Consider the following 26,508-nt stretch of genomic DNA (forward strand, 5'->3'; position numbering starts at 1 on the left):
ATTTGTCATTGGCTCCTGAACATGTTAAAAGCAAAACCTCCTATGTAACATGTAGGCAGTTTTGTTTTAAACATGTTCAGGACCACAACCACATAGGAGGTTTTCCTGTCTGAGAGAACCAGAGAGAATTTGATGGCATTATATTCTAACAGCAAATACTGTGTGCAACTCTAACACATTATCATGCATTGAGCTCTTCCACTTGAAATCCATACACCCCCTATGGAAGATATGACCTTAATCTCCCACACAAGGCGTGTAGATTTCAAATGCAGTATTCAGATAGCCCCATTTGAAATTCATACTCCCTCCCAGTGAGGAAGATTAAGGTCATGTCTTCCATAGGGGTTGTGTATTTCAATTGGAACAGCCCATAATTGTGCTGTATTGACTTTGTGATATAAATAATAACAGCATTTTTGTAATACTATATATCCACCAGTGCACAAGGCATTGAAATATACTGAGATGTATAATTGTACACAGATTTGTGATTTTGTGCTTGTAAATATTGTTTAAATTTGTATTAAAAGCTAATAAAATGGTTTCAAATATTGCATATTTGACATTTACTCTGTATTTGGTTCCTATCTGATGTTCTTTGTTACCAGTTTCCATACACATCTCAGCTGATTTTTTTTTATACATTGACAAATAAACTATGTACATGTGATGAGTTCCGATGCAAAAAACAATATATACGCATCCATTTTCTCAGTTTCAGTTCAGAAAATAATAAGATGTGTTCTAATTTTGATCATATCTTCACAAATTTAATTTGGAATTGTGTGCCAATTTAAAGCCAGCATTATAGGGCATGGCATATGTGGTGGTTTTAAAGTTTGGAAATGGTGCATGGTGTTAAATCATTTTTTGCATCTGAATTCTTATACCTGATGGGGTCCATTTCACTAACTTTACGAACCTTTGTAACTCTTGGAGTCAATTGTAACTTAATATGATTGAAACCCTTTGTAAGTAATAGGAATTTACTACGGGGACCCTTCTTAAAGTTGTATCCAATAAAAGGGTATTCGTAACTTACAGATGACTACTTGAGTTACAAAGGGTGAAAAGTTTAGTGAAATGGATCCCTGATTGTTGATTACTGCAAAAAAAAAACCCATTAAAAACAACAATTTCAATGTATACACTGCAAAAAAACCCATTAAAACAACAATTTAAAATGCAAAAAAACCCATAAAACAACAATTTAAAATGCATACACTCCATGGATGATCAATGTGATAGTAAATTGCTGTAACCATTGACGAGAGTGTACTTCCACAATGCTGACAAGGTGCAACACACAATGGCGAAATTAACAACACGTACAACGCCAAAGCACACATACCATGCTCCACGAAAGTACGCTCTGGTTAAAAGTTTACAGGAAAATAATGTAATTACCACTTTTGTAGACACAGTAATACAGTAATAAGTTGACCACTTAAATTGCACTTCCTTTTTTTTTTACTTACATTTTTTATCTGTGGGACGAGCTTTTTGACAAAAATAGACCACAGTTTCATCTCTCAAGGAGGTTTCATTGTTGTCAAGATGAAGACTTTTATTGTAATTTTCCAATCAAGAACACCTCCTCCCCCCTCCCGGGGTGAATAAATAAAATATTTCATTCAAGTCACCTTTCAGAATGTGATGGAATGCTCTGGCTTGAATACAAAATATGCACATGCACTATCCCAACATGTAGGTCTGTATTTACTATCTGAATATACACATATTTTTGCTCAGATCTTGATCTAATGATAGACACAGAAATATACAAATAATTAAAATATTATTAAAATTGACCACTTTATGCCCATATATGATGAGTGAATAGTTAAAAAATATAATCATTCAAAAATATTTAAAACAAACTTTGATCTCGGGAATGCTTGTTAAAATCAGATAAATTAAATTTGTATGATTTATATAAATACAAAAAGTAAAAACAACAACAATTGTTGATAACTCCTACCAGGGTCAAAGTTAAACTAAGCATGCTGAGCTGAAACTATAGGCCTGCTTGTGTCAGATGCTAAGTATAATTTAGTCCAGTTGAAATCCACAACCCCTATGGAAGTCATGACCTTAATCTCCCACACAGGGGGTGTGAATTTCAAATGGAGTTACTTGAATGGGTCTATCCATTTGAAATCTACACTCCCTGTGCCAGAGATAAGGGTTGTATGGATTTCAACAGGAATAGCCCAATAAGCCTCAAAACTTAAAAATAAGGATACTTAAAGCCATATTATAACATTTTTAAACAAAATAGATTAGCGTTTCTTTGCCATAAAATGTTAGCTTTTACTGTCAGATATATCCTCTTTTATTTTTGAGCTGAACAACTATGGCAAAGCAAAGAAAATTGGAATTTACTAACAGCGCACATGTCGCCAATACGTACCACTCCTTCGGTCATGTTATGGTACGACCCTTTGTTGTGTATATCACCGTCCCGCACGCCGTGTACGTACTGTGTGTTATAAACATCGTGTCCCCATCGTGTATGCGTTAGACTAATAATTCCATCGTAATAATAAAACGCCGGTTCCGCATTCTATTCAAAATCTCGGATTTGACAAAACTACAGCACCTACATGTAGAGTCTTGATTTTTGCAGGGTATATTGGTTTAAAGTACAATATAATCGTGCAAAAAAAAAGAATTTTAAAAATTAAGTGAGGCCATCCTCCTCAGCAAATGTTATAATATGGCTTTAAGGTCATGAACATGTGAAATTTCCAGTACAAAAGAGCCCTGTCACATTTCCTTAATTACATTTCTCAAATTAAAATATTCAAATATAAATATGTGTTTACTGTTTAGGCAAACATAAGCAAAAACTATAATCATATAATATATTTTGTCCATGTTTCACAAAACGCTTTTTTTTTTCAAATTGTTTTTCCCTTTAAGGGCTGGGGTATGAACGTTTGGACAGTATTTATTTTGGGACATTAGAGCACATCAGACATATCGAATTGCATTCTGAATACGAAGAATGTCATTCTGATATCAAATAATTTTGGTTTTTTGAAATTCGCAATTTAATACACATTTTATGGCAAATCATTAAAAATTGATATTTTTGATATTTAACAGTACTCGAAGTAAATTTTATAAATCTGATGATTTATACTTAAAGTGTATGAGGTGGGATGAAAAGCCGACGATCAATTGAAAATTTTGACCTTTCGTATTGAAGATATGGATTTTTTCCCCAAAACACCAAAAAAAAATAGGTCTTTTTGGGAAAAAAATCCATATCTTCAATATGAAAGGTCAAAATTTTCAATTGACCGTCGGCTTTTCCTCCCTGCTACATACACTTTAAGAATATATCATTAGATTTATATAATTTACTTGAGGACTGTTATATATCAAAATTTGAAAAATATCAAATTTTTTAATTTGTCATAAAATTTGTATTATATTATGATTTTCAAAAAATGAAAATTATTTGATATCAGAAAGACATGCTTTGTATTCAGAATGCAATTCGATAGGTCTGAGGTGCTCTCATGTCCCACAAAAAATACTGTCGAAACGCAATAAACGCTCATTTTAGATCCCTTAAAGCACCAGATTTGGAAACAGTTTAGTGTTTTCCCAACTTGATTCAGTTTGAATACATAGCCCTGTCACATATTTTAACATTTCTCAAATAAAAATATTTAGATATAAATCTGTGTTTACTGTTTAGGCAAACATAAGCAAAAAATATTCATATAATATAGTTTGTCCATGTTTCACCAAACATGTTTTTTCAAATTGTTTTCACCCTAAAACACCATATTTGAAAACAATTTGATGTTTCCCAACTTGGTTCAGTTTGAATAGATTATTTTTTGACATCAAAATAATCTACATGATCTCCAGATTTGAACTCATCTTTTTCTATGACGTGCATGAGCATCTCACACGTTTGATCACACGTCAAAACCATGTTACTATCTCTTGCGTCTCTCATCATCTGTCTGGTATCCGCATCAGCCGAATCCTCCGTGCACTTGGTGATCATTACTGTGCGCACCGGTCCCGGGGCCCAATTTAACACCCGTACATCCGGTTCCTCTTCAGCCACAACTTTGAAGACCATGTCTCTTCCAGCTTTAGTGGCACAGTACAAGCCCCAGCTTTTGACAGGCTGAATGGCCGCTAATGAAGATATGTTGATGACTGTACGACGAAGGCTATCAGATTTCTGGAAGGTGTTCAGAAACTTTGATGTCAACACAAATGCTGAGGTGACATTAAGGAGCATTTCTTTTTGTATATCAACTGCATTATTCAGATCTCTGATATAGACCAAGTCACCTAAACTACCAGCACATTGAACAATAATGGCATGCTGGAATGTTTCTGGCGTAACACTGTCAAAACACTCTGCAGCTACTTTTGCTATGGTTTCCTGATTGGCAAGGTCTCCAACAACACACCTGACTTCAACATTGGGAGCTTTGGTGCCTAACTGTGCCTTTGTTTCGTCCAAGTTGGTGCCATTTCGTGCTGTGAGCACCATAACAGAATTGGAGCCAAATTTGGGTGCTAGATGAAGAGCTACCGTTTGACCAATCCCTTGACTTGCTCCCGTTACTACACAAAATGTGGATGATCCAAAAACCGACGAAGACATCTTGAAAGTTTTTTTCAAATCTAAAAAGAGAGAAAAAAAAACATAGTCAATTTGATATCTTAGTCACTTTAAAAGGGACATACACAGAATTTTTGAATTTTACAATGTTTCAAAAAAAAAATTTCACGGTGACCCTACTTACAGGTAAAAGGGGCACTTCATGATCCACAGTCTCATCCCCCACTTACTCAAAAAAAGTTGAGATTTTAATCAGAAATTTAGGACTACAGAAAGAAGCATGGCCGATGCTCAGACGGATTGCGGATGACGGGAGTCTCAAGTGATGGGAGCGCCAACTATACAACAAGACAAAAAAAGTCACCCTAAATCCCTGAAGCCCCAAAATTCTAGTTTCCTATGAACAGAATGGTTTGTATAACATGTAGTTTATAGAAACGTGTGGCTTGGTTGTTGTAACCGATTGTTAAGTTAAAAAATAGTATACTACCAACTTTTGTTCGATCATACCAATGGTGATCTATTCTAAATTCCAAGATGGTGACCGCGGGGCGACCACAGATATGACAAATGTAAGCAATAGGAATAAATGTTTCTTACAAATCAAAATAATCTCATGCATCGTCAAAATAAATTATTATCCATTCCATATATATGGTACCCCCTCACTTTTTAGATTCTCAAGTGCCATGCAGGGACAGATTTAAGCGGTGGCCCGGGGCCAGTGGATTTTGCGTCGGGCCAGTAAACTTCCAACAATGCTGGCCCGGCTGGCCACTAGATTTTTGAGCCTGATATAACACATTTGAGACAAGATATAATCAGTGATGGCCATATTTACACAGTTTCTGCTCCATCTGTCATCTGTAATTTATATCTTTATTAATGATTTTTCGTATATTTAGGCTATATTCTTATTCTTGTGTTGCTAGCAAGGTGGAAATATACGGCTGCTTTTTACGTCGATAGTAGGCCTACATACTACTTCCAATCTCTTGTTTTTGTTTGCTCTATCTTATGATGATAGCGATACCGCAAAAAACACATATTTGTACCTTTGTGAACTGTTGGAACTAAAAAAGGCAGGACTACTGACTGAATTTGTGTTAGTGACTACACTCTCTACATTTGAGTACATTCAGTATACAAAACTAATTAAAATGTTAAGATTTGCTTGACTTTAAAGGGCTCGGATATTTTTTGTGGGAGAGCATATCAGACATAAACATATCGAACTACATTTTGAAAACGAGGATGTCCTTCTCATAAAATTTTGATTTTTTTTTTTAATTCGCGATATACACATTTCATGGTTTCAGATTTGAAGCAGGTTTGACTGCCAAAAATGGCAAAATATAAAGTTTCAAAAAATATTGTTTTAAATATGTTTTCTAGACTGAAATTTTGTGCAGAATTCATTTCTGAAGTCAGAAATGCACAATCTGTCATTGTTTTCCTGATATGAACATTACAGTAGAGGCATATGCTTTTCACGGAAATAAAAATATGAGACCCATAAGTGACAACATCATCACAACATATTTGAACTCTATTGGCACACTTATAAAGGCTCTGCAAGGCTCACATCATGTTGTAGTGCAAGTCTGACATCTGATTGGTGCACACACATTGAATATAGGTCACATGATTGCGCAATATTACAGGTACTAATTGTTCCCGATTTTGCTCAAAAATGGGGTGGCGAGTCAATTTGATAAAAAATTAGAACTAAAAAATATGCATTTTAGCACAAGTTTGATACTATATCCCTGTAGTACTGTATCATGGGAATAACTGATTAGTTTTTCTGAAGTCAGAAATGCAAAATCTGTCATTGTTTTCCTGATATGAGCATTACAGTAGAGGCATATGCTTTTGACGGAAATAAAAATATGAGATCCATAAGTGACAACATCATCACAACATATTTGAACTCTATTGGCACACTTATAAAGGCTCTGCAAGGCTCACATCATGTTGTAGTGCAAGTCTGACATCTGATTGGTGCACACACATTGAATATAGGTCACATGATTGCGCAATATTACAGGTACTAATTGTTCCCGATTTTGCTCAAAAATGGGGTGGCGAGTCAATTTGATAAAAAAATTAGAACTCAAAAAATATGCATTTTAGCACAAGTTTGGTATTATATCCCTGTAGTACTGTATCATGGGAATAACTGATTAGTTTTTTTTAACATGTCGCCTCATATTTTTTTTTTTTTGCGATTTTTCAAATGCCAAATTTTACGTAATTTACAGATGGCACAAATTGATAAAAAAATTAGAAAAGAAAATTGAGAAGGAATGGAAAGATATTAATGTTATACCCAAGTAGGAACTTATACTGTGCATAACTGATTAGTTTTTCAAGCCTATAGCTCTTGTAGTTTTCTTGTAATCCCGATTTTTATAAATGGCAGGAATTTTTACACACATCAAAATTTTAAGGGGTAGGGGAAACATTTTTACATTTTGCAAGTCTTTCCCATAGTTAAAATGAACAAATTTAGGTATCAAATGAAAGCCCATTCAATACTGCATAGACTGGTAGGTCAACCATCACTGTAGCACCTTCCTATCAAGAGTTAGATTTTTCAAATCAATTTTTTTGCCTAAAACGGCTTATTTTGGCATGTCAATTGTCACGAGGCATGTCATATTTGAATGATTCTGGCGCGCAAATGATTAAGTCAATCACAAAACAAATACCTGAATCCATCAAATAGTACCCTCAGCTGATATGCTAACATTTTAAAGGGCCATATCTATGTATATTGTAGACTCTATGAGTATACAAAGTTGGCATGTGAAAATTTTTGTCACCCAGAAAGTGTGATTTTCGGGCAAAATCGGCCACCAATCAACATTTTGTAGCAAAACGATGTATGATGCACGCGTTTTGACAAAAAATCATGTTCTACAAACAATTTTACCCTAGAAAAGACACCTTAGAAATTAAACATAGCTATTTTCACTCTGGGGTGAATTTTTACACACTTTGGCAGTGAAACCTGCTTCAAATCTGAGACCATATAGATTTTTTACCAAAAACACCAAAAAAAAAGGTCTTTTTTTTTTTTTTTGGCAGTAGAACATATCTTTCGAAAAAGCTGGGCCAGTAAATTTATTGCAGGGCCACTAGATTTGCCATTTCACTGGCCCGGAGGGCCAGTAGAAAACTGAAACCTAAGTCTGTCCCTGGTGCCATGGCTCAAATAATCATGGGTCAAAAATGAACAATTGTACTAGTCGGCAAATAATACATAATTCTGTCACAATATGCCACTGTTTGACAGTGTCTCATGCTAAGCAATTCCAAAAAGTTGACAGCCCTGGAAAGAGGCCTTATTAAGGTTATTAATTATTTTAAACTGTTGTGATTTGGTAGTTCACAGCATCTTACGAATGGTCATGAGCTTTGGCAAAAACTGCATCGCTCAATTCATAGCGAGCGTGTAGAAGAATTAAAATATCACATATATACTTTTATAGGTGCTGCGGTTCTTGAGTTACGCTGTAAAGAGGGCTGAAACAACAACACTTTTGTAAAACGTACATAACTCATTAACAACAATAAATTAAGCAAGTCGGCAAAGTATACGATTTGTAGAATGGACTTTTGCAAAACATCAAGGTGTTAATTTTCAATAATATTTGAACTAGATAATGAAAATCGATTTTTAGGTTGCTTCGACCAACAATACCTTGTCTACCCTTAATAAATAGTTTTCATATCGGCCTATTTGGTATAAAATTTACAAAATGTCTTGCCTGTTTGTAATTTGTACCACACAACTCTAGGGGCTCATATTGAAATTCCCTTACACAGGAAGGTGTGCGCCATCCTTTAGCTTTCCTGTGCTAGCCTTCTTTTGTTAAAATCCTGTGTGATTATAACACTGCAATTAGCCACTTAAATTAGGAGCGCGCTTTCCTGGGTTGTGCGATGAGCCGATTAGTTCAATTAGTTCAACAATCAATAAAATTGCCAGTCTTTGATAAACTTTTATTATAATCCTTGTCACCAGACCACTTCAAAAGGCAGGGTGTATCACTGATGCATATAATCCATCCGTTTTATGACCGAGCTTTCCTGAGGTGCGGGCTTAGCGAGGGGAATCCTGCCTTCTTTCTGTGTGAAAGCGTGGTAGGGTATTTCAATATGAGCCCTAGATCCCATTCGTATGCACGCCTTGCACAGGGATGAAACAGCGCATTCACTACATTCCTAGCCAGTAGATTTTCTTGCAACATTTCACCTTTTTATCTTCCAATTTATATCCTCACATGAACCTGTAGCATATATATCCAGCGAGGTAAAAATAGTTTTTGGGGCCTCTGATCAGACAGGGTCTAATTCTGCATAAAACCGGGCAACGTTATTTCTATAGATCTGCTGCGCATTCAAATTGCATTGTATTGCATCGTAATTTCATTTGTGTCTATGCTAATTATGTTTACACAACATGAACTCATGTGTTTTCAAGCAAATTCGCCGATAATAGGTGATCAAAAGCGATCGGAATGTTACAAAAGTACAGATCGCATTCAGCTTACTTCATATGAGATGATCTTTGGAAAAATACGGCATAATTTGTCTTGGTGTTTGCGGAATGCCATGCAGTAAAATATTAATACGTTGCGGCAATTCATGATTGACAACTAACAATCGGCGTGTCCTTCAGATCCTCCACTGTCAATTTCAGTATCCACTCACTAATCCTCAAGCTTTGTGTTGATTACGTAATGTGTGGAGGCAAATTGCAATAAGTACAATGAAATAATGAGTAGGGCGGGCTCCGAGGTGGGTTTCTTCTTCATCTTACGTAACAGTATTGTTCTCAAAAAAAAACCCGGAAGCTTGTCGTTTGGAGCTCTAGCTGAAATACAGCAAGATAATGTAAGATAGTAAATGTAAACCTGTATTTTAGCTAGAGTATCTCGAGCTACCTCTGATCGTCACGATAAAACACCTTTTCAGGACACAATTCTCTGTGAATTCCCTGCTATTTTGTTTACTTGTTGTTATTGATGTCATTTTTGGTCTCGGACGCAGACTGCAATGTGGCTCAATCATGAACAGGTCACAAACATACATTGACGACAGAAACCGGCTGGGAAGGAGATGAGTCATCTCATAACACATGTCTTAACGGCAATGAGCAGTATTAATTTCTTATGTTTCATTACGTTACGTTACATAGCCTGAATAGGAGGTCACTGGCCCAGAAATTATCTTTAAGGGGGTACTACACCCCTGCCCAATTTTGTGCCTATTTTTGCATTTTTCTCAAAAATTATAGAGCATTGATGACAAGTAAGATATGTATATTATAGGGGCAAGGACTACAACTACTGCACTGGAAATTTTATTTCAGCACAGACAACAGTTGTGGAGTTACAGGTCAAAAATGAGGGAAACCAATATTTAATCAATAAATCAATAACTACTTACTTTGAGTTGCTGAATTTTCAGTACAGAAGTTGTAGTCATTGCCCCTATAATATACATATCTTACTTGGCACCAATATACTATAAAACAGACAACAGTTGTGGAGTTACAGTAAAAAATGAGGGAAAACCAATATTTGATCAATAAATCAATAACTACTTGAGTTGCTGAATTTTCAGTGTAGTAGTTCAAGTCCTTGCCCCAATAATATACATATCTTATTTGTCACCAATGCGCTATAATTTTTTGAGAAAAATGCAAAAATAGGCACAAAATTGGCCAGGGGTGTAGTACCCCCTTAAATATCAGAAATTCCATGTTTAATTTACTTGAATGCATCATGTTAGACAAGGTAGTTAAGCAAGTGCCACGTGTCATTATCCCTCTGGTTATATCAGATACCGCAAAACCACACGATCAGAAGAAATCGGGAAGCGCTTTAAAAAATGACTGGCGGTTGGCGGCAAGAATTTTTGGACAACATACGACGAAGTCCACTTTTCAAAGGGTGAATCGTTGTTAGGAAAACAAAAACGACTTGTAAAGTGTAAAGCAGTCTACTACTTCATCAAAAGGTCAAGTCATCTGTGATAATAAAAATGGCGAAATTGCGTTGGACAAAATCCCTTAGCAAAATGCTAAGTCTCAATTTTGATCACTTTGCTACACAATTTTGGAAATTTGTACAAATTTTATGCCATAGACCTATCCAGTGAAGTGTTCAAATATAATAAAAATCAAGTAGTGCAAGCTGATAATGCTACACATAAAAAATGTCTTGCGTCCAACGCTGAAGAACTGATGTGAAAATGACTATGCCCAGGGAATAGTTCAGTTTTTATGTAATTCTTAAAAAGGAGGGCATAGCTAATTCAATGACTGCACTTTTAACCAATCAGATTGAAGAATTACGTAAAAACTGAACTATTCCCCGGGCAATAGTCTTTTAAAAAGACTATTCCCTGGGAATAGTCATTTTCACATGATCGGTGTGCGTCCCGAATGATCAAACTCTGTGTTGGCGTGTTCGCATTACGCACGCGGCGCCAATGCGCTGCCTGCCAGTTGCGGTGACGTGATCGGTTCATAACGAAAAACTTTCTTTGTAAATTTTACCATGGCCTACATGAACAATAAAATAGGCCTTTTAACCAATCAGATGACAAAAATCTATATTAATGAGGTATTAAAACAAATATTGACTGCTTTATTCGGGTCATGGTTAACATTATAGGCCTCGGCTGCGCCTCGGGTCATAGCATGGTTTTGAGATCACCTTTGGCCTATAATTTTAACCATGCCCCTCATAGCAGTCAATATTTGTATATACCTCCATGGTGAGATGGTCGAGCGGTCTAAGGCGCTGAGCCGTCGGCCGGGATAATACGATCTGCGTGGGTTCGAGCCTTGGGCTTGCCTTTGGTGAGAATTCATTAACCTATCCCAAAATGTTCCTGGTCGCATGTCATGAATTGGTCATCTTTTGTGTAACATGATGCAAAATGAGAAAAATATCACCAATTTTGATTCACTTCAACACAACCTTTAATGAATACATTTTAGACCATTATAAGTATATATTTCTGCAAAGCTTATATTACAAGGATGCCAAATCAACAAAGCATAACATCATAATACAGGGTGGGTGAGAAATATACAGGGTGGAACAACAACAAAATTAGCATCTTTCTTGTCATGGTCAACCCCATATTTTTCCTTTTCTGAAAGCTATGTAGTTCAAAATAAATATGGATTCAGAAAGACATTGCATGGGTCCTTCAAACAAATTAGAAAGAAAGAGTTTAGTATCCCTTGCGTTAAACATACAGGGTGGTCAAAATTGTAAAATAATTTCACAATTTTTATGACATTTTTCAATCAAAACTTTTTTCCTCCATTTCTGACACTAAAACTAATAGCATAATTGAATTCCTCATCAAATTTCCTTAAAAATATGTGTTCTTTTGAATAAGCAGGGTGACTCGGGCAAGAGATAGACATTTAGAAATGTCGGAGCATAGTATGCACACTTTGTACAGTAACATATAGGGAAAATTGTCTTAATTAGCATTTAATTAGGCAATTAATTGGTTACATCTTTTGTTACAGTTGATGTACTATGAGGTAGATCTACAATCCAGGATGATATATGTGCAATTTGAGGTCCATGCTAGTTGTACTTTTAAAGATACAAAGGTTTGAAGTTTGCCATATTTTCACAATTTTGTGTACAACCCTATGGGGCTCCCCCGTCCCGGCTCCCCCGACCCGGCTGCTCCATTGGCACATCTTACATATTGAGGTATAAATCTCAAAGTACTTGTCCAATTGACTTGGGGTTTTTGTATTTGAAAAGAACATAATTATCTAAAAATGACACCAAACTTTCTACACTAGGTATTATACTTTTAGAATAAACCTAACTTAAAGTGTGAAGAAAGCGTTTTCATGTTACGGCTGCTCCATTTTTGGGTGACCTATTTGTGACATGCGACCTCCTATAAGGTCGGAAATCCTGCAATTATGTTCAGTTGCGAGGTTAGTGTATCAGAGATATTTTCTCTGAAAGTGTGAAGCAGCTCTGCTTCGAAGCAGTATAGAATATAATTGTAGAATTCCTTCTCGCCCCCCATACACTACGTAGCACATGCAGATATATGTAGTGTATGAACGGTGTCTCGTGGTTCGGAAAGTCACGTAAAGCTGGTGGTCCCGTGTGCAGGAAGAGACAAATCCTGTGCACGTTAAGTGTCAGAGCTATTCGAAAAGAGAAGGGGGATCATCCCCGGTTCTGATATCTGTATAATCACCTCCTCTAAGTTCCAGAGTACTTCCAGTTTAGCTCAAATGAGCTGCTATAGGAAGTACTAGAAAGGAAAGGAAAGGAAAGGTGTACGTGTGCAAATTCAATGACCAAAGGCTAGAGTTCTCGCTCGAGTATACTGGAATTGGGGCGATCTTTTCTTTTAGACCACCCGAGTTATATAAGGTTAAAATTACAAATTTACCAAATTAAACTTTCGCGACAAGGTTAAACATGTTCTTAGCTATACAAACATACCTTTTATTTCGTCGAACAAGCTTTATTTTGTTCCAAAATCCACGTTTTTATCGCAATTTTTGACGTAAAAGAGCTGAATACAAAACCGGTGATGCAAACTCCAAAACATTCGCGTAGCACGAGCGCTTGATGTATGCTCGTTTTGACGGTGATTTACGCTCGCGTATCAAGCATTTCAAGCGTGTTTGACAGTATTTTACTGCATGACGCAATTTTGCATTTATTCAAGATGGCGAATTTCTCGAAAAACACGATGTATTTTTCTTTAAAAAATCCTCATTTTGCACATTCTTTGCCACTTTTCACTCATCTGATCATCTTTTTATGTGACGGAAGTGATGCTGATTGTATGAAGGTATGTTTTTTGTTTTTCCGATAATTTTTAAATTGTTTTTCGAGACAAAAACTTCTTTAAAGAATAGCTGTTTTCACTTGTTTTCAAAAAGTTGTTTTAACCTTGTTTTTTACCCCATAATTTCCCTCATTAATCGAAGCCCTGCCCTCCTTCCAATACATTAAACCTTGACTTCAAAGTGTTTGGCAACTGTTTAACCTTGATGCAAAAGTAAACCTTGATGCAAAAGTAATAATTTAGTCCCTATATAGCGAGGGTGGTCTAAAGGAAAAGATCGCCGGAATTGGAACCTTTTTTTCGGCCTTACAATATTACCTACAATTTACAATACAAATTACATATCATTCATTCCCCGCATCAAAGTCTTTGCTATAATACAAAGCGCATAGATTATTAGCTACATTTGTCTTTTAAAAACACTTACAGGAGCGTCAACTCAACTCAACTACACGTATTTGCAAACAAAACAAATTGGAATTTGGAATACAGAAATGCGCAGTCGCATTTCTAGCCTGTCTCCCAACCACCTGTCACACGTGCTGTCAAAATGCGAACCTCGTGAACAGCGTTTTTATTTAGATTCCTAAATAAAAACTCTGTAAAATATTATCATTTACATATTTTTCAAAGATTTTTATCAATTTTAAAGTTAAATCTATTATTATTATCTTTTTTAGCGTTGAAATGTTTTGTATACATAGCTATATAGAAATTATTTTGAAATAATGAAGTCTATAAACTGTCTAGAAACTCTTGATTGACCTAAATTTAGTTCGGGAATTTTATTTTGATCCGCAAGAATTGGGACGTGGATTGTCCATCTTTTATGGTCTGAAATAGCTTACTAAATCAGTATCATAATGTGTGACTGGGACGATGAAGAGGAGAGTAGTTTTCCAGTGCCAGATTTCTCCAAGAAAGTATCTCTAAATGTTTCAGGCTCGAACAATTATCATCATGGCAGTGGTGCCGGGTCGGATGTTTGGTGGGAAGGGGGATCAAGTAATACTAATAGCAGGGGTTTGGTGGTGGAGAGGGGGCTGACGGTAGAGCACGGGCTAGTCGAGGCCGAGGGCGTGGTAGAGGTTTTGGTTCTTCTAGGGCAGAAAACGATTCCTCAACTCGTCAACAAAATGGAGGATTTGGACTTGGAGGAGAACGTCAACAGAATTCCGGATTTGGTGGTGGTGGATTTGGCGGAGGCCAGAAATCAGAAGAGAGTGGTACAAGAACATTTCGTAGAGGAGGGGGTGGAGAAGAGAAATTTACCTTAAATGTGGAATCCAGAAAAGTTGGAAGAATTATTGGTATGTTTAGTTTAAATAATAATAATTCTGTACGGATCGCTAAAATAGGCTAAATATTTTATATATAAACTCAATACCCACCAGGGCTGTCAACTCTCACGCATTGGCCGTGAGTCTCACGCCTTGGGTCACTTTCTCACGGTCTCACGCCAAGGTAGTATAATCTCACGCCTAGGTAGTAAATCTCACGCAAAAGCATGAATAATTTGTTGCTCCTGCCCCCCCGCTTTTCACATTCCCGAGCACCATGGCTCAAATATTCATGGTACAAAATTAACATTGGAGTCGGCAAATCCCGGTACGCCTCTGTCTCACGCCAAGCAATTCCAAAAAGTTGACAGCTCTGATACCCACCCTGAGTAAAGATAAACACTTGTGCTGAACGTCAAATTGGTCACTTATCGCTCACTGTTCAAAATGTGACATCTACACATTACAGTCCCCGAAACGGTCTACTTTTTAGCTGACCTCAATTCCGAAACATTTAGTGATAGTTAAAAATGCGATCCCCAACCCTTTGGTTACCTTTCATGGACGAATTAGTAGAAATCTCCGTGTCTGAAATTCCCTGGTACAAACATCGAAAATGTCGCATTTCTCAGTCCCGGTGATGATACTATTATCCGCATCGCTGTTTTCATACATGAATATGCATATCTCTGACCCCTGTAAGGTCAAAAACGTGGCGTTGATTTCATCCAATCCGATCCACCGATTGTGACCACGTAGTCGGTTTCATGAATATTTAATAAGCAGCTTGATACTGACGTCATATCTGAGGTAACCAGGAGGCAGGAGATACCATTTTGGTCAACTTGTGCGTTCTTTTGGTTGACATAAATCGAACAAAATTTTCAATAACGGGTAATAGTAGGATTTAAATTTTTTATTAATGAAGTTACTTGTAGTTTTGAGGAATGACAAAGTTGTTTTTGGAAACTTAGATGTTTGTTTCAACTGATGATGTAGGATCGCAAGGTGAGTGAATTCGTGAAGAGATTTGCTTGTTTGAGTGATAGTAGGATACGGGCTGTAGGCTAGTCCTCTGTGTTTGACCTGCTCCGACGTCTCGATTCACACGGAATTATTCGTACCTGCTTACCAGACAGCAATACTGCGTACCGTATTGCTGTATGGAACCAGACATACTCAATATCTACATCATCTATAATGCTTAAAATCACAAGCTTTCCATTATGCTATTGTTGAAATTTCACTTCATTATGTACTTCCTTTTCTTGTAAAAAGCAATTCTTTCGGGAGCACTTCTGTCCCGAAATATTCTAAGTAAAGAATTGTCGATGGAGGGAGGTTAAGGGATGGGGTATGAACGTTTGGGCAGTATTTATTGTGGGACATTAGAGCACAGTATCAGACATATCGAATTGCCTTCTTAATACGAAGAATGTCCTTCTGATATCAAATAATTTTGATTTTTTGAAATTCGCAATGTAATACACATTTTATGGCGAATGATTAAAAATTGATATTTAACAGTACTCGAAGTCAACTTTATAAATCTGATGACATATACTTAAAGTGTATGTACGTGGGATGAAAAGCCGACAATCAATTGAAAATTTTGAACTTTTGTATTGAACATATGGATTTTTTTCACCAAAACACACAAACAAATTAAGTCTTTTTAGGGAAAAAATCCATATCTTCAATATGAAAGGTCAAAATTTTCAATTGATCGTCGGCTTTTCCTCCAAGCTACATACACTTTAAGAATATATCATTAGATTTATAAAATTAACTTCGAGGACTGTTATATCAAAAATGTGAAAAATATCAAATTTTAATAATTTGTTATAAAATTTGTATTAGGCCATATAAAATTAATGTTTTGGTTCTCGTCCAGAGGATTTTCATGAATTTTTTTTCAATGTAAAATTAGCATTGTCAGTAGTTTTCGGTCTTCTTTTTTTTTGCTCGAGGAGACGATGAGGCCCTTTTTTTTTTTTTTTTTTTTTTCAAATGTGAGATTCTGAGGGATAAACCCCCTAGAAAACCACAAAAAGACTTGGAAGTGATGCTTGTTCTCTAATAAACTTATTTATATGTATGAAGATTTCATAAATCATTCCAAAGTCTAAAAAATTGAAAAATCTATAAAAAAAAAAAAAATCTGACAAATCCCAGAAATTGAGGAGGAGGGGACGAGAACCAAAATATTAATTTTACACGGCCTTATATCGTAAATTTCAAAAAATGAAAATTATTTTTCACAAAGACATTCTTCGTATTCAGAATGCAATTCGATATGTCTGATGTGCTCCCATGTCCCACAAAAAATACTGTCGAAACGCTCATTCCAGATCCCTTAAAGGTCAAATTAATGAGCACATGGTACGGTAGCGTGTTTACAAACTACCACAGATGCAGAAAGTGCACAGAACATTCAATAAGCAAAGTCCCTGTGCTTTGTATCATTTGATCGTGCCCCCTCTAATTATGTGATTGTGCCATTTTTTGTGCGCGATGATGATGACTTTACCAGTTGGTGAATGGTTTGTATTATTTTCTCATCTGTGACAATTTTTGATGACAAGTTACAAGAAGTGACCGTTATAAAATGTGAATGCTGAACAGCATGTTAAACAGCACAATAAACATGTTGATATCAGTCGCTTTATCAGCTCCTGAAGAAACTCAGTCATGCCATGCCCATGGATAGAGCTCTTGACATTCGAGGGCGACAAGGCTAGAGTTTATTGCTATTGCAATCTAGTAGAAATGGATCAAAACATTGACTAGTGGAGGAAAACAAAATCCGCTGAGACTCTTTCATAAGTACCGTACTTTTATAAACATTGACTGGCATCTCCAACATGTCACACTAAATTAAATGTATTGTGTCCCATATCTTTTCTTATTCTAATTTGTAACGCATACCGTATTTCGTCAAAGAGTCGCCCCCCCCCCCTCAAATAAACGCCCCCCCCCACTTTTTTCAACCAAAATGTTTCAAAAATGCCGATAATTCCATGCTATCTTGTGTAGTAAGCTTACCAAGTTGCTCACATGGTCAATAATAGCATCAATAATTGGCGAAAATCTGGATCAGAAACCCGGAAGTGAACCAAAAGTCAGTGTCAAAAGTTCATAGTTCGTCATTTTAGCGTGACTTTTAAGCTTACCTAATGATTTTAACAGGAATTGTCGTGCTAAAATGACCTCTAATAAACGCCCCCCCTTGGGAAAATGTAACGCCCCCGGGGGCGTTTATTTGACGAAATACGGTATGTTGCTTTTTTGTTAAAATTTTGGGAGTTCAAAAAGTTTGCTTGAAATAGTAATATACTATTTATAGTAAAAAGTTGCGAAACAGTTTTGCTTCTTTTACAAAATTTTGTCTTCATATTCATTTGAGTATTTAACATGGAATATGACTTGTTTTGTTAAAATGATAATTTCAACTTAATAATTTTGTATTATATTCCTCTCTCTCAGGTAAAGGTGGATCAAAAATCAGAGAACTACGAGACGAAAGTGGTGCTGATGTACAGGTTTGTACGCTCTTGGTTAAAGGCTTTAATTATCCATTTTCTGCATAAAAATAGTTTGTCTAACTGGCACTGCATCACAGAAATTTGAAATCTAGCCACATGTTTGCTCACCGATAGCTTCACATTCAAGGCTAGAGTCCATTGCTATCGAAATCTAGTAGAAATCAGTTAAGCATGACACACCGGCAATAGAAAGCAATAGAAGTTCGCAAGTCAACACAGCTGATAATGACAGGCGATCGCATCAAACATGTTTTTAAATTGCGCTTAAGCATAGTATTCAAGATGCAGTTTAATTAGTTCCAATAATTGGAACTCACAGCTCCGACCGTGAGTTCCAAGGAGCTATGTGTATGTGTCGCCGCGATTTGGCGTGCATTCATCACCATATTCACATGTACATAGTCGTGGAGTGGACTTTTCGCTGCTCACAAAAATCACTCAAAAATCATCTTTTTACTCATTTTACTTGATCACATCACAATTATTGTTTGACTTTGTCACCAGGTTGCACGAGGTGACGACGGGGATGAGACGCGTACAGTCGATATCACAGGCTCAGCTGAAGCGGTAGAAAAATGTAAACAAATGATTGAAGAACTTATCAATCCAACAGGTATGTTACATGTACTAAATATGAGGAGGATCAAACAGTATTATTGACACAGAATAAAAGATATTGTCGAGAGTAGATGCCTTTTGTTCTCTTCCCTTTAGTGTAAAGTTGCGTATGACTGACATTTTCTTGTTTAAAGTTGATGCTGAGAGGTCAAAAATGACAAAGCAGTGATAATCACCTTGAACGGAATTATTCAAATTTTTCACTTTTGAAATTCTACCTTTTGTCATTTAAATGCGTATAGCTTCTGAATAAAGCCTAAAAAATTGTTTGATTGGCGTAACCCGACCGACCCAAAAAATAGGCCCGACCCTAGACTTTATTTCTAATTTTTTTTCAAAAAAATTAATTAAAAAAAACACACCTAAAATTGGCCAAAAAAAAGTCTTTAAGGGTCGGGCCTAATTTTAGGGTAGGTCGGGTTACGCCAATCAAACAAAAATTTTGTAGGCCTTAGATTAATTGATTTCTCTACCTGTCTTATACACAGATAATGGAGACTTTGGTGGGGGTGGTGGTGGTGGTGGTGGATCATGGGGAAACAACCAGAGTGGAGAACAAAGTGGGTTTGGAGGAGGAGGAGGATTTGGAGGAGGATCCCGTGGAGGAGGAGGTGGATTTGGAGGAAGTTCCAGAGGTGGAGGAGAAGGAGAAGCGAAATTGACCATAAATGTGGAATCCAGACGAGTAGGAAAAATTATTGGTAAGTTTTGTTTTTGTTTTAAATATGGGGAGTCTAAGTCGGCTGAGAGTACCTGAACATCAGTTGCAGATTTTTGGAAGCGGAAATGATTCTGATATCCTATTGGCAGCAGAATAATTGTTGAAGTGTGCTGGTACTTAGGTGTAGTGCACGTTTAAAAAATCACCAACATTTATTTATTTATGTTTTAGGTCATTGGTCACAGGTCAAAGGTCATTTGAAGTAATTTTCCAAATTGCTAAAAATGTATCTTCCACATAAATGATAGGGATTCTGAACCTTGTGTGCAGGTTTCTCGGAATTGCTCAGGACTTTGTAGTCAAAGGTCATGTAGGGGTCATTTGGTGTCTTGTAACACTTGTGAGTTATTTATGCAATTTATTGCGTCAAACATATTGTTAGAAAAAAGAGAGAACAGCTAAAATAGAAAAATAGAAAATGTGACAGGCGATATCCCGGGGCGACACTTGTGATCACTGGATCTCCCTTTCCAGTTACTTTGGAGGAGTTTAGAGGGGACATTTGAACATTTTTGAATGAAATTACATAGTATAATAAGCTTGTAATTTTAACAGTTGAACCTTAAATTTGTATTTCCTCTGTCAGGTAGAGGCGGATCTAAAATCAGAGAACTACAAGATGAAAGTGGTGCCAACGTACAGGTTTGTATACTCTATAGTAAAGGATAGAAATTGAACTTGATATATGACACTCGTTAGAAAAATCAGATCATTTGATGATAAATCTTGGGAAAATGTAATTTTAAAGGGGGTAAAACAGATACTGCCTCTTTTATTTCAGTTGTTTTCAGGGGCAGCTTATTACAAATGGGAGTTTACACATTCAAAATATGGTTGCATTTGAAAAGGACGCTTCAGGGACTGCCTTATGAGGAGAGCAAGAGCAATCGCTCTCCACTGCTCTCCTTAAATCTGATGTACATGTAGGAGAATAATTTTTAGATATCGTTTGTTGACTCTCTTTGCATTCTATTGTAAATACCCTTAACAGCACTCCTTGAAATCTCCAGAAGAGCTGTTTAATGCTCCCCTGCAAATTCCAAAAGACAGTCTCTGACGCTTACACTGATGTCACTCTGTCACTTGAAAAATTCTACAGGAGTGCTTATTAGGGGAGAGGTGCTAATATAGCCAAATACAAGACGCTCTTATTACAGTAAAATGCAATATCTATATCTTCCCAGTCATGAAAAATATTGTGCTGCAAAATAATTATGGCGTATTTACAATAAGCAATTGTTTGACTTTGTCACCAGGTCTCAAGAGATAGGGATGTAGATGAGATACCGGTAGATATCACAGGCTCAGCTGAGGCGGTAGAAAGATGTAGGCAGATGATTGAAGAAATACTCAACCCATCAGGTATGTCGGTACTAATGGGGATCAAACAGTTATAGAGTGTACCCATGTTCTTAGGTTGTGCCGTAAACATACCATAGTGTAAGCAGTGGACAATGCATGTTGGAAATGTTTGATTTTACAGCATTATTATACCCTTAAGGGGGTACTACACCCCTGTGGTAAATTTGTGACTATTTTTGCATTTTTCTCAAAAAATAATAACACACTGGTAATAAAAATTATGTAGGCCTATATTATTGGGGCAAGGAATCCAATTACTACACTGAAATTTCAGTGACTCAAGACAAGCGGTTCAGTATATATGATAGGAAACGAGGTACATGCTAGCGGTACCTTATTTCTTATCATAAATAACAAACCACTTGTCTTGGGTCACTGAAATTCCAGTGTAGTAATTGGATTCCTTGCCCCTATAATATACATAACTTTTGTTACCACTGTGTTATTAGTTTTGAGAAAAATGCAAAAATAGACACAAATTTATCGAGGGGTGTAGTACCCCTTAACCATGCCAAATCTAACATAGCAAAACCACTGCCCGTGCATGCATGCATCCCACGTGATGGGATGATGCAGTCACGCTAAAAGTCGAATTCACTTGCGGTTTCGCTTGGTCGGGCCAGCTAAACACCTGTGGCTACCGTGGGCGATGAACTGTTTGGCATGCAAGGAGTCATGGTGTCGAAACCCGGGGGTACCATGTTGCTTCTGTGTTCATCTTTTCCCCTTTTTTTTTGTTCCTTCTTTCCTTTCCAAAAACAAAGTGCATGGTTAGGGTTAATAATTATTCACTTTGCATGTTCTTAGATTGACCAACTTCTGTAATGTCTTTTTCACAGATGATGGAGGCTTTGGTGGTGGTGGAGGTGGTGGTGGTGGATCATGGGGAAACAACCAAAATGAACAGAGTAGCTTTGGAGGAGGATCTGGGGGCTTTGGAGGGGGGGTCAGGTGGCTTTGGAGGAGGTTCCAGAGGAGGAGGAGGTTCTGGTGGATTCGGAGGAGGTTCCCGAGGAGGAGGAGAGGGAGAAGAGAAAATAACCATAAATGTGGAATCAAGACGAGTAGGGAGAATTATTGGTATGCTATTATTTGTGTTATTCATTAAAAGGGCTTTTAGTTTGGTTGCTCAAAAGCTTTCATTATTGGGCTTTAAATTTGGTTTGAAGAATCAAAAACTGATTCACTGTATTCAATCTGGCAAGTTTAAAAAATTTATTGTTGACTGTTGACCATTCTTTTAAACCATCCCACACAGGACGGTTTATGATCAATTGATTGGTAAATTTGAAGGGGCATCAATGATTTCTTATGGCTTTTGTAATTATAAGAGCTTTTCTTATTTTATATACATTTTAATGATTTAAAGAACACTCATAATTTTCTTTGGAAGCAGCAGTTACATTGTTTTTCCATGGTAAAGATGAGCGGGCATATAACCATCAAAATTAATTTTGTATTTTCTCACAGGTAAAGGTGGATCTAAAATCAGAGAACTGCAAGATGAAAGCGGGGCCTACATAAAGGTTTGTATGCTCTTGATTAATTTGATAGTAAAGGATGTGAATCGAACTTGACATTTATAAGAAAAATCAGATCGGTAGATAATCTTGGTATAAATTATTCACCTAATATCGTATTTACAATAAATATTTGTTTGAATTTGTCACCAGGTTTCCAGAGATAATGATGGGGATGAGACGGCAGTAGATATCACAGGCTCAGCAGAGGCGATAGAAAAATGTAAACAAATGATTGATGAACTTATGAACCCAACAGGTATGCTGGTCATTTATGGGAATTGTTGTTTGTAACATGATTTGAAATGGATGGTTTGGTTGCAGGGATATTGAACATATAAAGAGGCCCCAGGATGGAGCCTTGAGGTGCTATATTGCGTAATTGTGATGCATTCAAGCTAAATGAGTCAAAATCCAAATTCAATGGCATGACATGAGTCATTCCCAGAGCTTTATTTTGCTGAAAACCCGATCATAATTAGACTTATGGTTCCAGAGATATGGGCATTTTAGTGTTGCTCAAAACAATAAAATACAAAGGAAGTTGAACACTATTATTGTCTATATCTCAAAATCAATATTCCGACTTCCGACTCATTTTGCTTGATCACATCACAATTTAGGATGACAAAAAAGATATGGAGTAATACTAATAACACTAAAAGATGGCATTTGAGTCCTGTATGCTACATATAGATATGTCCTTCTAAATGCCTCAGAGCATGAAATTAGGGTGGCAAAACATTCAAATAAGTTTTTCTATAAAAACCACACAGACAGATAATGGAGAGATCCTTATAAAAGAGGTCTTGGTAAGGGATGTTGGACTGTATCCACAAAAAGCACTATTATTCATTTTAGCATGTTTTTAAATTGACCAACTTTGTCCTTTTCACAGAAAATGGAGACTTTGGTGGTGGAGGTGGTGGTGGATCATGGGGAAACAGCCAGAGTGGAGAACAAAGTAGCTTTGGAGGAGGTGGATCTGGCGGTTTTGGAGGAGGTTCTGGTGGATTTGGAGGGGGGTCTGGTGGATTTGGAGGAGGTTCCAGAGGAGGTGGTGGTGGCTTTGGAGGGGGTTCCCGTGGAGGAGGAGAGGGAGAGGAGAAAGTAACCATAAATGTGGAATCTAGACGAGTAGGAAGAATTATCGGTGCGTTATTATTATTTTTGTTATTTATTAAAGGGGCTTCTAATTTGGTTGCTCCTAAACTTTCATTGCAGACATAGGGCTTTAAAGTTGTTGAGAATCATAGAAATGATCCACCTAAACTTGGTTTGCAAGAGTCAAAAACATGACTCACTGTATTCAGTCTGGCAAGTTTAAAAAAGTGATTGCTGACTGCTGTTGGCCAATCTTTTACAACATCCACACAGGACGGCTTATGATTATTGATAAGCTGATTGGTAACTTTGAAGGTGTATCGATGATTTGATGTAGCTTTTGTAACTTAGCTTCATATTTTTTTATATAAATTTTTTTATTTAAAAGAGCACTTGTGATTTTCTTTGAAAGTAGCAATTACATAATTTTTCTGCAGTAAAGATGAGCGGGAATATAACAATTGAACTTAATTTGTATTTCCTCTCTCAGGTAAAGGCGGATCTAAAATCAGAGAACTACAAGATGAAAGTGGGGCCTACATAAAGGTTTGTATGCTCTTGATTAATTTGATAGTAAAGGATGTGTATCGAACTTGACATTGGCACATTAGATCGGTTGATAATCTTGCTGTAAAGTAGTTCACCTAATGCCTTATTTACAATAAATATTTGCTTGAATTTTTCACCAGGTTTCCAGAGATAATGATGGGGATGAGACAGCAGTAGATATCACAGGCTCAGCTGAGGCAATAGAAAAATGTAAACAAATGATTGACGAACTTATGAACCCAACAGGTATGTCAGAAATATAGCAGGGAAATTTTTCTGGAGGCCTGGGTTTTATATTTGATGTTTTATGTAATTGTAGAATTTACGTGATTCAGAATTCAATGGTTTGACCCAAGGTTTGGAAATTGAATAGCACTAATAGAATTGAGGTTAAAATAGTCATTATCAAATGTCATGTGACGTTGTTTATTCAACCAATCATATGACAAGGATCTTAGTAAACATTACACCTACAATCCCCGAAATATGTCCTTGAAACGCTTTAGGCATCTTGAATGAAATCAAAAGTGTATTTTTAATGTGGATAAAAATGTTCAATATTTGGAATTAGAAGAAAGCTGGGCCATCAATTAACACTTTTCTCTTCCCCACCCCCCATCATTCAATGTTGCGACACTTTGGAGACACGCTGAACACATTTGCCCGTTTCAACATTGCACAGGGGAGTGGGGGGACTTATTTTCCCCTAAAGACGCTTTAATGTTTCAAGACATGTTTCGGGGATTGTAGTTACAGAAAGTGTATGGCATAGATTTAGAATATCCTCGCACACTCACTGTACTGTGTTTTAGGGTTATAGACTAGGAGCCCAGAAGATTTATTCAGCTCAGAAGACACAAAAGGTTTGATGGCCTGGTTATGTTAGTATGGGGCCAAGATTCAATATTCCATATTGCCGCCGGGTCACAGCCTGTACGTTCAGCCTGGGGGTTACAAAATAAAAAAAAAAAAAAAAGCATTTATTCAGTTCAAGAGACACATGGACAAAACTTGTTGGATATCACTCCCAGGAGGATACTTTTCATGCCTATAGCAATGACAGCAATTTGTGCCTGTACAGGGGCCCAGACAGTAGTCCCAAAGGGGCCCGCCCATATGGTGTTATTCAGCTGAAGAGACACAGGGATGAATCTTTTTGCATTGGAACTATTACCCATTGGGGTTTACAAAAATACCAATGACAGCAACTTTTTCCTGTACAGGGGCCCAGACAGTAGCCTCAAAGGGTCTTTTTAAAAATAAATGCTTTTTTTGGCCCCCTATTTTGTAAGCCCCAGGCTGAACGTACAGGCTGTGACCCAGCAGCAATATGGAATATTGAATCTTGGCCCCATACTAACATAACCAGGCCATCAAACCTTTAGAGTTTTCTGAGCTGAATAAATCTTCTGGGCTCCTAGTCTATTAGGATTAGGGTTACTGGTAGTTAAAGTGTAAATCTTATGAAACAAAAGTATTCTATAGATATCCCCAAATATATTCCAAAGTAATTATATTGTTATATTAATTTTGATATGATCTACTTCTCTACTTGTATATACACAGAAAATGGAGACTTTGGTGGTGGTGGTGGAGGTGGTGGTGGTGGAGCATGGGGAAACAACCAGAGTGGAGAACAAAGTGGCTTTGGAGGGGGAGGAGGATCGGATGGCTTTGGAGGAGAATCTGGTGGATTTGGAGGAAGTTCCAGTGGATTTGGAGGAGGAAGTTCCAGTGGATTTGGAGGAAGTTCCAGTGGCTTTGGAGGGAGTTCCAGTGGATTTGGAGGAAGCTCAAGTGGGTTTGGAGGAAGTTCCAGTGGGTTTGGAGATGGAGGTAGTAGCGGAGGAGGATACAAATCAAGACGAGAGGGAGGAAGTGACACAAGAAACTGGAGAACAATGGGGGCCAACAAAGAAACCATCAAAGTAGAAAATGATGATGTAGGACGACTTATAGGTATTTTTTTCTTGTTGTTATTTTTGCCTTTGTTTTTTATAAGATATCTGGCAACTAGTAATAATTTTATTTGAATGAACATGGTAGAGCATAGTCTTAATTTAAAGAACAGAATGCAGGTGGGCAAAAATACTGATCAAACCATTCAAAACACTTTATCGGATACACCAGCCAATCAGAGTGAGTTGGCTTCACTTCTGTGTGTGTATGTTGGTCGTGCAGTGTACCCAGGTGTTCATCATGTCATGTCGTGTTTATTCAAATGAAATTTTTCCTATAACACAAGAATAAACTAAACTTGCAATATTTTAAAATTTGAGGTGGGCCACAGAAATTGACACGGGCAATTTGAATTCATATTTAGAGGTCCTAT

At 36.9% G+C, this 26,508-nt stretch overlaps 3 protein-coding genes across 3 annotated transcripts in view; 2 read left to right on the forward strand and 1 right to left on the reverse strand.

Annotated features, from left to right (window-relative positions):
* Window positions 1-3,587: 3,587 nt before the first annotated feature.
* On the reverse strand, window positions 3,588-4,662 carry LOC140145779 (sepiapterin reductase-like). Its single transcript, XM_072167453.1, has one exon. The coding sequence runs from the start codon at window positions 4,646-4,648 to the stop codon at window positions 3,854-3,856; it is 795 nt and encodes a 264-aa protein (XP_072023554.1). The 5' UTR covers window positions 4,649-4,662; the 3' UTR covers window positions 3,588-3,853.
* A 12,615-nt stretch (window positions 4,663-17,277) lies between these two features.
* On the forward strand, window positions 17,278-21,038 carry LOC140145755 (far upstream element-binding protein 3-like). The gene is made up of 6 exons (XM_072167432.1): window positions 17,278-17,293; window positions 18,244-18,299; window positions 18,807-18,915; window positions 19,409-19,621; window positions 20,228-20,283; window positions 20,898-21,038. Exons 1-6 carry the CDS (start codon window positions 17,278-17,280, stop codon window positions 21,036-21,038), a joined length of 591 nt encoding a protein of 196 aa, XP_072023533.1.
* LOC140145756 (probable ATP-dependent RNA helicase DDX43) overlaps window positions 20,895-26,508 on the forward strand; it is a 32,257-nt gene continuing 26,643 nt past the window's right edge. Inside the window, exons 1-8 of the mRNA XM_072167433.1 lie at window positions 20,895-21,003; window positions 21,843-22,083; window positions 22,474-22,529; window positions 22,677-22,782; window positions 23,422-23,676; window positions 24,118-24,173; window positions 24,317-24,422; window positions 25,743-26,135. Coding sequence (XP_072023534.1) covers window positions 21,843-22,083; window positions 22,474-22,529; window positions 22,677-22,782; window positions 23,422-23,676; window positions 24,118-24,173; window positions 24,317-24,422; window positions 25,743-26,135 — 1,213 coding nt within the window. The 5' untranslated portion in view covers window positions 20,895-21,003. The remainder of the gene's footprint in view (window positions 21,004-21,842; window positions 22,084-22,473; window positions 22,530-22,676; window positions 22,783-23,421; window positions 23,677-24,117; window positions 24,174-24,316; window positions 24,423-25,742; window positions 26,136-26,508) is intronic.

This window comes from Amphiura filiformis, unplaced genomic scaffold, assembly GCF_039555335.1.
Source record: "Amphiura filiformis unplaced genomic scaffold, Afil_fr2py scaffold_597, whole genome shotgun sequence".
Lineage (NCBI taxonomy): Eukaryota > Metazoa > Echinodermata > Ophiuroidea > Amphilepidida > Amphiuridae > Amphiura > Amphiura filiformis.